Below are 13,186 nucleotides of genomic sequence, written 5' to 3' on the forward strand. Positions count from 1 at the left end.
ATTATTAATAACATCTGATTTTACCTAATTTAGTTTCCAGGAAACTGAGAAATTACAGGAAGTTACAGACCTCTGGGAAGGAGGATTTTCACAATTAAAGTTGTTCTGAAGGTGTAACAGGTGCATCTCTGTAAAACTCAATGGAGAACCTCAGATATTAAATAGACTGTAGGGAGCCATCTCCATAGGAACAGCTGCTGAGGCTCATGGGTACTGTAGTTCTCTGGTCGGTTCCTCCCGTCTCTGATTTCATCGTTAAAAACAAACTTTATTTGGTGGATTTTATTTACAGTGTAAAAACAGCAGCGGGGACTCGCTCTGTTACAAACTGAAATCTGCTACTGTTTTTTTTATTAATTTTTTTTTATCTCTGTTGGACATCAGCAGCATGATCAGCTGATGTAAACAAAAACAAAAACAGGAAGTGGCACATTTCACACGTAGAGACAACAGGTCGGTAAAAACGCACTGAGCTGATGAACGGGTCAGGAATCGAACCCGCAATTGCAGGCTGAGGTCATCATGAGGTCACCATGTGGCTGTCAAGTGATCAGTGTGTGTGTGTGTGTGTGTGCGCGCGCGTGTTCAGTCCAGAGCGGCGTGCAGCAAAGCGCTTTGGGTGCCCGCCATCTTAGATTTCTTCATCTTACTGATCGCCTTCTGAAGGTCGGACTGATGAATCGGACGGATGAAGTCCTCTGATGGACTGAGAGACAGACAGACAGGAACAGGCAGGCAGACAGACAGACAGACAGACAGACAAACAGACAGAGATGTTTCCATTAGCATCACTGTCATAACAGTAAGTAACTATTTGTCTGATGTATCATTTAAACTGATCAATAATCAATAAAAAGATTTTTCAAGACGGACAAAAATATTTTATAATAATAATAATGATGATGAGGTCACTGTTTCATCGAGACAGACGGACAGACAGACAGACAGACAGGTACCTGTCGTTCTGATTATGGACGAAGTCTCGGACACAGAGCAGTGCGGCGTCGCGGCACATTTCTCTGAGGTCACTTCCTGAGAAACCGTCTGTTTCCTTGGCAACGTCGATGAGGTCCACTGACAGGTCCACCTGCAGAGACACAGATTGGTGACCTTCAACAATAAAAGCCTTTCCTGTAGGACCACATTTAGACGGTCCACAGGTAGATCTAGACCAACACTTCCTGTTGCTGCTTCACAATAAAAGCCACAAACAGCCAGCTGCTCTGCGAGACTTTTATTGTGAAAGGTGAAGGTTGCGATCAATCAGACCGATCCAACCAATCACAGACGTGTTTCTGGTCTCAGAGTGTCAGTGAAGTGGACGTGATGTGTTTGAGGTGAACTTACGCTCTCGTTCTCCAGGATGAGTTTAAGGATCTGCTCCCTCTGCCTCACACTCTGCAGGAACACACGAACACACAGGAACACACAGGAACACACACACACACACACACACACACACATCACAGTTTCATCTGTGGCTTTAATCATCTTCAACAGACCTGCGCTCTTATTTTGAAAACGAGGCATCACATGATCGATCAACTCCGCCCACCAACCCGTCCCATGGTGACATGACCCCGCCCACCAACCTGTCCTGCGGTTGTGTGACTCCGCCCACAAACCTTTGACTAATCAGTCCACTCTGATCATTTTGATGAAATAAGAGCATGGAAGATCAGATATGGTTGTTTTTTTTTGTTTTTTTTTGTAATTCTTTGTAAATTGCACGATTTGGAAGGTATGTTTACTAAAAAATCACCAAAATTTCCAGAAATTATTGCCGGAATTTGGAAAATCACCAAATTTAAGAGGCATGTTTTCCTTAAAAATCTGTGGTAAAATAAATACATTTAAATCTGTATGCCCCTCCCCTACACCAAAATAAAAAACATAAGTCCCTTTCTGCACCACCCCTCCCTGCTAAAAAACAAACATAATGTCACACACGGTCCTCACAAGGATATAAGTACAAGAATGTGTGTGTGTGTGCGTGTGTGTATATGTGTGTGTGTGTACGTACAGGCTGGTTGATGTGGAACCTGGTGGGCATCCTCCTCAGAATAGCAGAGTCCAGGTCCTGAGGACGATTAGTGGCTCCCATGATGATCACCTACACACACACAGACACACAGTGTCATAATAATTAATAATTATAAGATTAGTTCTCATCATCACAGGTTCCTCGTTGACTGATCTCAGGTCAGAACATACAGTATTATAATACATAAACAGTATATATATACCTGACTAGTGATGTCATGAGAACCGATACTTGCAACCGTTTGATTCGATGAAAAAAACAAAACAAAACCCGGCGGTATAAATTTTTTTGAAATACTGGAAGAACCGAAACCAGCGTAAGAATCGGTGCTATGACTCTTCCAGAACTGATGGGGGCAGTATACGCCATATAGCTTTACAGTCCATGCCTACATTCAGAGCGAGGGGGTGACGAGGAAGTAGAACTACACATGGCTACCTGCTAAAGCATTCAGAACCAGTCACGGCCGCACTTTAGGCCAGAAAATAGATCTGCTAGCAATATTATTTTTTGTCTGTTTATTAATTGCTTTTAACTCGTTCCGAATTGCTTCTGAACCGTCCGTGCTCCGTGCTTCCAAACCACAGCGGTTGGGGTGCGTTTGATTTATTGTACTGGGACGTTTGATTTTTCCACAACTGGACCACGGACGTCAAAAAACGCTGTTTGCACCGGAACAGGACAAACAATAAATGAAACCAACAAAATTCCACACATTCTTGTGGTCGGCTCAAATGCTGTCAGCATGATTTAAATAGTAAATATTTAAATAGTTTATTGAGTTTATTGCGGAAGTTGATCAACCAAAAATAGGTAAAGAGAAAAAGAGAAAAAATATAAGTAATAATCTGTTGATAGAAATGTTATTCTATATGCAAATATTTTAATAAAGTGTTTCTTGTTTAAGTACATGGGATCTTAGGAATTTATTTTCTTTTACCTTGGTATCCACTTTGGTATCATGTAATTTTACTGGTATTGGCACCGACTACTGAATTTTTGGTATCGTGACATCCCTATACATGACTGTAGTGTGTGTGTGTATACAGTATATATATACCTGACTGTAGTGTGTGTGTATACGGTATATATACCTGACAGTGGTGGTCTGTGTCCAGTCCGTCCCACAGACTCATGAATTGAGCCTTCATCATGGCCGTGGCTTCATGGTCTGAACTGGACCGACTCCTCAGGAACGAGTCTGTTACAACATGGAGTCAACATTTAAAGGGACAGTTCAACATTTATTATCCATCAGCTGATCATTAAGGGACCGTTCAACATTTATTATCCATCAGCTGATCATAAAGAGACACTTCAACATTTATTTTACATCAGCTGATCATAAAGGGACAGTTCAACATTTATTTTACATCAGCTGATCATAAAGGGACCGTTCAACATTTATTATCCATCAGCTGATCATAATGGGACAGTTCAACATTTATTTTACATCAGCTGATCATAAAGGGACAGTTCAACATTTAATGTACATCAGTTGATCATAAAGGGACAGTTCAACATTTATTATCCATCAGCTGATCATAAAGGGACAGTTCAACATTTATTATCCATCAGCTGATCATAAAGGGACCGTTCAACATTTATTTTACATCAGCTGATCATAAAGGGACAGTTCAACATTTAATGTACATCAGCTGATCATAAAGGGACCGTTCAACATTTAATGTACATCAGCTGATCATAACGGGACAGTTCAACATTTAATGTACATCAGCTGATCATAAAGGGACAGTTCAACATTTATTATCCATCAGCTGATCATAAAGGGACCGTTCAACATTTATTATCCATCAGCTGATCATATGTTCAATAAAACATATAAAGACCAGATAGTGATCCACAATTTGGCCCCGCCCACTGCCAACAATGAGACCATAGGATTGGATGCTGATGTGATTGACAGGTGTGTTTGTGTGCGTGTCTCACCTATCTCGTCGACGAAGATGATTGACGGCTGCAGTTTGACAGCCAATGTGAAGACAGCAGCAGCCAGCTTCTGGGACTCTCCGTACCATTTGTCCGTCAGCGTGCTCGGCTGCAGGTTGATGAAACGAAACCCCGCCTCTTTGGCCGTTGCCTTGGCGATCAGTGTTTTACCGCAGCCAGGGGGTCCATACAGCAGCACGCCTGTTACCATGGCCACAGTTGGGGGTTATAGTCAATACTCCTTTTTCTTTCCTTCCTTCTTTTTCACTTTTCTTCCTTCCTCATTTATTCCCTTTTCCCTTCCTTCCTTTCTTCCTTCCCTCAGTGCTACCTATATTTCATTGTTATGCTTCTTTACCGTCTTCTTTCCTTAACCCCTCCATCCTGCCTTACTCTTCTGTCATATCCTTCCTTCCTTGCATGCTTATTTTCTTTCCTCATTTCATCTGTTCTCATCCTGAAGGAACGTCACATTCAGGTTCATCTTAAAGCTGACTGGTTATTGATCAAACTGATCGAAGGTCAGTCTCTGAGTCTCTGACCTTTGGGGGGCTGCAGCAGTCTGGATCCCTGGAACAGGTGTCTCTTCTGAACAGGTAAGATGACCGTCTCCTTTAACTCTGTGATCACCTCGTCCAGACCAGCAATGTCCCTCCATGTGATCTGCGTGCACACACACACACACACACACACACACACACACACACACACACATACACACACACGTGTTTGTTTGACCTTGAATTAAAGCCTGTCAGACATGATTCAGGGTTTTATTTCTGTCTGTGTTTCAGGCGGTTGATATGTTCACACTGTTAACGGGGAAATATCAGGTTACGCTACGCTAACTGATGTTATTTACAATATTTTATCAAATATAACGTAGTAAATGTTTCAGAATTTGAGTTTGTTGTTTTACTTTATTCAGACGTAATTTAAAATTTTCTTTATTAAAAATAGTCTCAGTTCGGACGTGTCGACCGTTCTCCACATTACCTCTAACTCCTCAGATATTAGCATGCTAACGTTAGCTCCATCAGTTAGCTACACAACAGTTCCACCTGTGGCTGTAAATACTTTGTAACAACTACTGTCTACGTACGACCTGATCTGTGAGCTGCAACCTGTTTTAATTTAGTGATAAAACTTAGGTTAGCTCGAGGCTATATTTGAACAGACGAACAGGCTGTGAAACCGACTCCTGCCTCTTTGAATGTTTAATTTTACCGTTACTCTGCATCCCCTGCATGTGTTTAGCTCAGCGTCTTCATCCTTTTCTGACAGTTAGAGCTGCAACGATGGGTCAATTCATTGAGTAGTCACAGGAAAGAAAATTATTTGCCAACTTTATGATAACCGATGAATCCTTTCAGTCATTTTACAGGCTAACATTTCAACATTTGCAAGTTCCAGCTTAATAAAGCTGCAGCGTTTGCTGTTTTCTTTGTTATTTATGACTGTAAATGAACCCTCTCCAGGTTTTGGACTGTTGAGTGGACAAAAGAAGAATGACTAATAACTTATCGTGAAACTAATCTGCAGATGAATTGATGATGAGAATAATGGTTAGTTGCAGTTTTACAGTTGATCTCAGCCCTGGTGTCCCTCAGGGCTCTGCTTTAGCTCCTCTGGTGGACATGATGTTTAATTAAATGTCTTCAGTCTGCAGTCGAGGTGTCACAGCTCTGGCGGTCAGCCTGCTGCTTCACTGTCAAACTTAGTTTTATTTATTCTACCTTTGTCTGAGTCTTAGTTCCTCAACATGTGTCATATTTCTGTGTCCTCTTTTCCACTGAGCCCTTTAACCGCTTTTCTGGAGACGACACATATCAGACAGTAAATAACAGAATGTACCTGCATGCTGAGCGGGTCGACCAGGTGAGCGGCAATGCTCATCTCATATTCAGACAACTTCACGTTTTTAACTCCGATCTGACGCATCAGCTTCTCAGCCTGAGGGAGACAAAACCAAAGACAGGTGTGAGACAGACAGGTCACTGAGACAGGCCCATCCAGTGGCTGCTGGAGCTCTCAGTCGTCATCACATGATCTTCATCAGCACATGGAAATTAACAGGAGAGCAAACTGCATCTGCTGAGGAAGAGCCTGGAACTCTGTGGTTGGTGCAATAGCAGGCGTTCTGGAGATGCTGCTCTCTTCCTATTGGTCAGCAGGACAGACATCTGCGTCTCTGACTGGAAAACACTTCTAAGAGAATTCTGCTGAAAATCTGTCTGTCTGCCTGTCTCTCTAGCAGGGATGCATGACACACATCAGTCTGATAAATTATCAGCTGCTAACGGGACATTTTTATGAATATGCACTTTTCCGATAATTAGGATTGAAGCCGATAAAATGAAGCCAGACTGTTTTCACTGACTTAACAAGGGGCAGCATCTACACACCGACACAGTGGGCGGAGCTACATGTGCCTCGACAAAACGTAGCAAAGTGGTTATTCAAAGAAAACAGTAGTGTGTTAAACACACTGTTGTGTTACAGAAGTGAACTGGCTTTAAGTGTGGAGGTGTTTAACTCAATTTAAAAAGCTTTATTTTAATGAGATACAAACGCTGACATCACCAGAACAGGTGTGAAGTATATTTAAAAACTATAAATACAATACTGGAGATTTATTCATATACCTGTGGCTGCTGATTGGACACAGCTCTGACACACCCACCAAACAAGACAAAACACCTCGAAGCGTGCCCCTGCTGTTTAAGCCCCACCCCCTCCCTGTCTCACCTGTTTCTGAGCCTCCACCTTCTGCTTCCTGGTGGGGTCGATGGCGTCCACCATCCACTTGATGGTGAAGTAGGTGACAGCTCCGAATATGGTGAGGCGGAAGAGCAGGCCGATGACCTCATTCCTGCCCAGAGGACGGGCGATGTTTTCAGCCGGGACCTCTCTCAGCACCATCATCAAGGTCAGAGGTCACAGGAAGTACACAGGAAGTACACGCAGGGCTGCAGAGGAACGACAACACAACACACTGAAGTTTTCTCTCTCCAATAAAACTGAAACAAATTGTCAGAAAATCATCAATTTAACAATTTGAATCAGAGCAAAGAAACATTTTTTTCACAAAATAAATTCATAAACATGTTTCTGACTAAATGTTACAGAAAAGTTAATTAATATTAAACTGGATACTGAAGAATAATCAATAAGTTAATGTCAGTTTCAGTTTTAATTTCAGTTTAATAAAGTGAACTACTTTTACTTTTGGAGACAAGCCGAATTAAAAAGCAGCTCCTGGTGAGTAGTTTCTGATCTCCAGGTATGATCTGACAGCTTTGTCTTGATGATAAGACGCAGGGAAATCGTAAAATTAAAGATTTTTAAACGGAGTTTGGTGAGCCGATCTTTTGGTCTCGGACCGTCTCTGATTGGACATAAACTTATGTTTGATCGGAGCCGATTTGAACAGCAGCTCCTGCTGAATCATCTCTGACGTCACACCATCATCTTGTAGTTTCGTCTTTGAAACACCGACAGAACAAACTGTAAATTACCGAAGTTTTGATCAGAGTCTGGCGGGACGCTGCTGTCGGTGACTGGTTCCGACACACACCGGCTCTGTCACTGACACTGAGCTTCACTTTCACTTTTCCCACAGGAAACTACCGGACCCGGTCCTGAACCCCTGCAGGTCCCCGGAGCACAGTCTGGGACCCTCCAGTGTTAAAACCGAAAGGACTTTTAGGTGCTAGCTGCTAACTTTAGCATTAGCTTGACCTTCTCGCCCCCCCGGCGGGAACAGAGCGGCTCCTCACCGGACAAACCGGCAGATATCACCGCCGGTAACTCACCGCGGAGCGTCGACTCCTCCGTCAGAACGGTGACGAGGAAACAAACAGAAAATCTCCGTTTATCCGGTAAAATGTGACGAGCGCTTACCTCCGGTATTCACGTCACGCAGCTGAAACACTTCCTGGGTTTGTTCTTCGGTGGTGTTGGAGCAGGTAGCTGGTTTGTTTTCTTCTTCTACTGTGTTTAACTGTAACAGACTGAGACTCAGTGGCGCCACCTTTAGGGCCGGAGCGGACAATATTAAAATAATGTCTAATGTTGTCTATAAACAACATAAATCACCTGTAAATAACAACATCAACAACACAGGACTCTAAAAGACCCTCTTATTTTTTCTGAGGACCAACATGTGTCAGTGTGCTGTCCCATATATTTAATAAGATTATATGATGCTAGGTAATATAATATAATATTAAAATATATATTAATAAAGTCTAAACATAATTAATAATCTGATTATATGAGGAGTAACATGTGTCAATGTACTGTTGGATTTTATCATCACAGTAATATAGTTCATATATTAATAAATTAATATAACATTAATAATAATAATAATAATAACAATTATTATTATCATTATTATTATTTTGTAACATAATAAAATAACATTTTCTATTAAAGGAGCTGGCTCCCCTCCTCTGATATGAACACCATTAACACAAATATAAAAACCTTTATAAAGAAAAAACAACATATATGTTTTCAACTTAAATATCTTTTTTTTTCTGTGCTGAGACATAAAAAATATTTCAACCCAAAACACTTTATAATTAAAATATATTGTCTGGACTAAATATATTTGTTTATGTATATATAACATAAATATAACATTAAAAATATATATAATAAAATAGAAAATAAAAACGATTGTTAATCCTCATCCTGAGTAACCGAGGTTTGAGTTCAACTGATCTTTGTTTTACTTCAATTTCTAATTAAAATCCTATTCGTTTTAATTATTTATATGGCTTATTATTATATTAAGAGTGTTTGATTTCAATAAAGGTTTAGAAATGTGTATTTTAAGATCTGTGAATATAGAATTATTCCAGAATTATAATTAAATGAATTAAAAACATGAACAAACACATTTAGTTCAGACAATATAGTTTAATGAAGGTACACGTCCACACCAGCAGGTGGCGCTGTAACACAACTCATAACTATCTGAACTGAGGACTTCATGTCTAAACGTCTGCTGCTAACTACTAACGTCTCTATGAACAGGAAGTGATTTATAAATATTTACAGATCTGTTTTAAACTCTGTTCGAGTCTTCAGCTGTTAAACACCTAAAATCATATCAAATAATAATCTATAAAATATTTGACACATAATAAGACGTCACACACTGTACCGTGTGTACCGGTCCAGATGTGCGGCGGCTCTCGGGGCCCGGAGGGTTTGTTACGTAACGTCAGCGACACTCTGCGGGTTGCCAGGTTGTGACTGAAGATCTCTCTGATGTTCCCTTGGCGTTTGTGTGATTGACGTGGTAAAGGGGGGATAAACAGACCGGAACCTGGCAACCCCGCGTGCTGACAGGATGCGTTTGGTTCTGGGAGTCCAGCTAGCAGCTAACAGTTAGCATCGTCAAGTCAGCGGAGTGACGCAACAACAGGATATGACGGGTTTTCCAGAATAAAAGCACAATACGTCATCCTGTGTACTTTTTTTATAGGCTATCTTTATCATATAAATATTTACGGTCTGAGTAAACAGATAAATATTAATGAAAGATCGAATAACCATAGATAAAAAAAATTACAAAAATGAAACGTGTACCTGAATAGTTACATTACTCTGAAAATAAAACCAAATAGAATAGAACAAAATAATAAAACACAAAGATAAATAAATAAATAAATACTGAGCTTCTGATTTCAACTTAAATATCCCTTTTTCTGTGCTGTGGCATAAAAAATACTTTAAACATTAAAAAGATAAAAAATAAAATAAAACTTTCATATTTTGACATAGATTTGTTTTAATGATGATGATAAATGATGATGTATTATTATAGATGACTCTAAAGTCATTAAAATGAGCTGCAACATTAAAATGATCAACACATTCTGTCACATGTTCAGTATGAACGCAGAAACCACAGAACACCTGCTCTGCACCTGTGACACAATCCAAAGGTTAAAAAACCTGCTCCCAAAATCCAGAAATATCGACTTTCAGAGTTCAGAATCATTTCTGTTTATCAACACGACTGTCTTTATACAGACATGTCGCTGTGACAAATCCCTCCACAGTGGAGTACAATAAAAAGAAGTTTTTTTTATTACTGAATAAATATCTAAAAAAAAAAAAAAAAAGATTAAAAATACTGAGACACTTATGTTAAATTATGATTTACTTTAGCCCACTGTTTGCTTTCTATGTAAAAGCAAGCATTATTATTATTATTGTTATACACAGTAATAATAATAATAATAACAATAATAATAATAATGATAAAAATAAATTAAAGAAAAAGTGTAAGTAATATTCAGTTAAATCTACAGGCTGAGACAAGACAAAAACAACCATCAGTTAAAAATACTTGCCAGGAGAAAGCGGTGGTAAAAATTTGTGTCTTACGGTTTATGTGTGTTATTTGTGTTAAATTTTATTCATATTTATTATTATCACAGATGTGAGTCTACCTGTGGAAATATTAGTTTTGTTTTATAAAATAAAAAATAAGTTAAATAAATAATGTTCTTCCGCAGCCTCGGGGGTTTATCCAAATCAAAGCTTTCAATCAGAGTCTTATTTTGAAGGCGCTGAGCGGATGTGTCTCTTGTCTCTACCTTGTCTCCGTGTCCGTCTCTTGTCTCTTTCTCCGCATCGGAGAGATTTTCTCTCCGCCGATTCGCGTCCAATCACGGCGGCTCTGCTGCACACCGAGGCCGGGAAGAGTCCGACTGGATCCATCCGCCGTCCGGAGGTCTGGAGCTCAGCCGAGGATACAGCCGCGGATGGTTGTGTCTCCAGGCGGGGGACCTGGCAGCCCGGGCCCGCAGCGGGAGCAGGGAGGAGGCCCCGACGCCCCCTTGTTCTGACCCAGAAAACAGCACCGACAGCCTGCCTGCCTGTCAACTAGAAGGCCGGTTAGCTGCTGGCCTCTCCGGAGCTCGCAGGGAGGCTCCCGGGGAGCACCGTTAACGGGATCGTTTGCATCCCACCGGACTTATTTTGGTTCTAATTACCGATCACACGGATCCATCCGCACTGACGGATTTTAACAGCGACCTTCTGGAAACCCGGGAGCTGGCGGCTAGCTAGCTTCAGGCTAGCTGTCCCAGTTAGCTTCTCTCCCCGGTAACCAGACAGCGGAGGCTCCGGAGCGGGGAACGGAGGAGCACGGTCGGTCTCCAAGTACCTTCTCATCGTTTCTACGGACCTCACCGGAGAGACCGATCATGGCTGCTGCCTTAATCAAGGAGATCGTGAGCAGAAATAAAAGACGCTACCAGGAGGACGGCTTCGACCTGGACCTGACCTGTATCCTTTCACTGTTCGACACTTTTACTGCCATTTACCTGCTCTCCGTTAGCCCGCTGCGCTGTGCAGGACTCCGTTTAAATATATTGAAATTTAATGACGCCGCCCGTGTCGGCCGACAGGCTGCTCATATAAATCACGACTTTATGACAGATAGAGCTGCTCATCATATTGGCGTGCATGCAGCCGTTAAACAACCAAACTACGGTGTAATAATCACGTCTTTAAGAAGCAGTGCAGCGCTGCGGGATCTGGAGTCTGAATCGATGCCAGCAGCGTCCACAGCAAACTGTTACACGTTAACTAATCCTAAAAATGCCTTTAGTATCATAAAATGCTCCAGACAGGGTGATGTTGGTCTGATTTTCAGCTGTTTGGAGCAGCTGGCAGAATACTCTCAGGTTTACGGGAATATATGTTGACATTTTGACAGTTTGCCTTAAATTGGCAGTTTTTTAAACGGAGTTCGGAGCGCAGGTTACTGGCTGCAGGAGAATGGGACTGAATGGGACTAGCTGGCGTTAGCAGACGTTTGTCTCCAGTCTGTCTTTAATGATGTGGTCCAGATGTTTTTGGATCATCTCTCAACAGGATGTCCGGTCCAGTCTTTTACGGCTCGGCAGAAAAACGTTTTCATTCGCTCGTGAGTTGTTTTTATGTTTTGTTTTTATTTGAGGGAGCAGATGCTAACAGGCTAAGCTAACAGTGGTGTCAGTGGCGTTGCATCAGTCCGGAGAGCTAACGTTAGCACACCGAGACACACTTTAATAATTACTGTTCTAATAATATTATAGTAATTACTAAAATAGTGATTTTATTATATTAACAGTAATTATTACAGCTGCAACTAACGATTATTTTCATCGTTGATTAATCTGCCCTTTATTTTCTTGAGAAATCGATTATTGGTTTTGGCAATAAAATAAAACAGGTCACGTCATCATCACTGATAACAAAGAGAGAATCATATCATATATATTAATTATGCTGCCCCACAGTTTAGATTCACGTGTGGTATCTGAGGTATTTCTTTATGTTCTGGTTGGAGCTGATAAATGTGTCAGCTCTGATTTAATAAAACCCAGCAGGTGGTCTTACATCACTTCCTGTTGGTGTTTGCAGCTTCCTCAGAGACTCCTCACACATCTGGATCACAACTGGTTCAGTGTGCTGCATCAACACGAACAAGATTTGAACACCTCTGATTTTAACATCCAAACAAATACAACAGATACAACGACTGTCACCTCAGATCAGTCTGTACAACAGGAACCACAATCACAAAACACTGTCAGGTCGATTATCAGTTGTACTATTGGTATATTATTGGTATATTATCAGTTGTGTTATTGGTATATTTTTCTGTATTTTGTATAGTTGTAGTGTTTATGGATTTATGTCAAACTGATGTTTTCTTGAGAGACTGGTTTGCTGTATCTGCAGGTTGAGTTGCTGTATCTGCAGGTTGAGTTGCTGTATCTAGGTTGAGTTGCTGTATCTGCAGGTTGAGTTGCTGTATCTGATGGTTGAGTTGCTGTATCTGCTGGTTGAGTTGTATCTGATGGTTGAGTTGCTGTATCTGATGGTTGAGTTGCTTGAGTTGCTATATCTGATGGTTGAGTTGCTGTATCTGTTGGTTGAGTTGCTGTATGTGGCAGTTGAGTCCCTGTATCTGATGGTTGTGTTGCTGTATCTGGTGGTTGTGTTGCTGTATCTGGTGGTTGAGTTGCTGTATCTGATGGTTGTGTTGCTGTATCTGGTAGTTGAGTTGCTGTATCTGATGGTTGTGTTGCTGTATCTGATGGTTGTGTTGCTGTATCTGGTGGTTGAGTTGCTGTATCTGATGGTTGTGTTGCTGTATCTGATGATTGAGTTGCT

The 13,186-nt window shown here is 41.0% G+C and overlaps 2 protein-coding genes across 5 annotated transcripts in view; one reads left to right on the plus strand and one right to left on the minus strand.

The window, feature by feature from the left end:
- Positions 1-321: 321 nt before the first annotated feature.
- atad1b (ATPase family AAA domain containing 1b) lies at positions 322-7,994 on the minus strand. 3 transcript variants are annotated; one of them, XM_050060337.1, is made up of 10 exons: positions 7,898-7,994; positions 6,743-6,963; positions 5,849-5,947; positions 4,537-4,657; positions 3,995-4,195; positions 3,139-3,245; positions 2,024-2,113; positions 1,348-1,398; positions 957-1,087; positions 322-706 (listed from the first exon to the last, which is right to left on the minus strand). In XM_050060337.1, exons 2-10 carry the CDS (start codon positions 6,917-6,919, stop codon positions 586-588), a joined length of 1,098 nt encoding a protein of 365 aa, XP_049916294.1. In that variant the 5' UTR covers positions 6,920-6,963; positions 7,898-7,994; the 3' UTR covers positions 322-585. The 3 variants fall into 3 exon arrangements, with proteins under 3 accessions (XP_049916294.1, XP_049916296.1, XP_049916297.1); XM_050060339.1 differs by having other exon boundaries at positions 7,810-7,932; XM_050060340.1 differs by lacking the exon at positions 7,898-7,994 and adding an exon at positions 7,513-7,754.
- Positions 7,995-10,384: 2,390 nt separating this feature from the next.
- ptenb (phosphatase and tensin homolog B) overlaps positions 10,385-13,186 on the plus strand; it is an 18,470-nt gene continuing 15,668 nt past the window's right edge. Inside the window, exon 1 of one of the 2 annotated variants that reach the window (XM_050059722.1) lies at positions 10,385-11,308. In XM_050059722.1, coding sequence (XP_049915679.1) covers positions 11,227-11,308 — 82 coding nt within the window. In that variant the 5' untranslated portion in view covers positions 10,385-11,226. The remainder of the gene's footprint in view (positions 11,309-13,186) is intronic. The other variant, XM_050059723.1, reaches the window with a different exon arrangement.

The sequence above is a fragment of the Epinephelus moara genome, chromosome 13 (assembly GCF_006386435.1).
Source record: "Epinephelus moara isolate mb chromosome 13, YSFRI_EMoa_1.0, whole genome shotgun sequence".
Lineage (NCBI taxonomy): Eukaryota > Metazoa > Chordata > Actinopteri > Perciformes > Serranidae > Epinephelus > Epinephelus moara.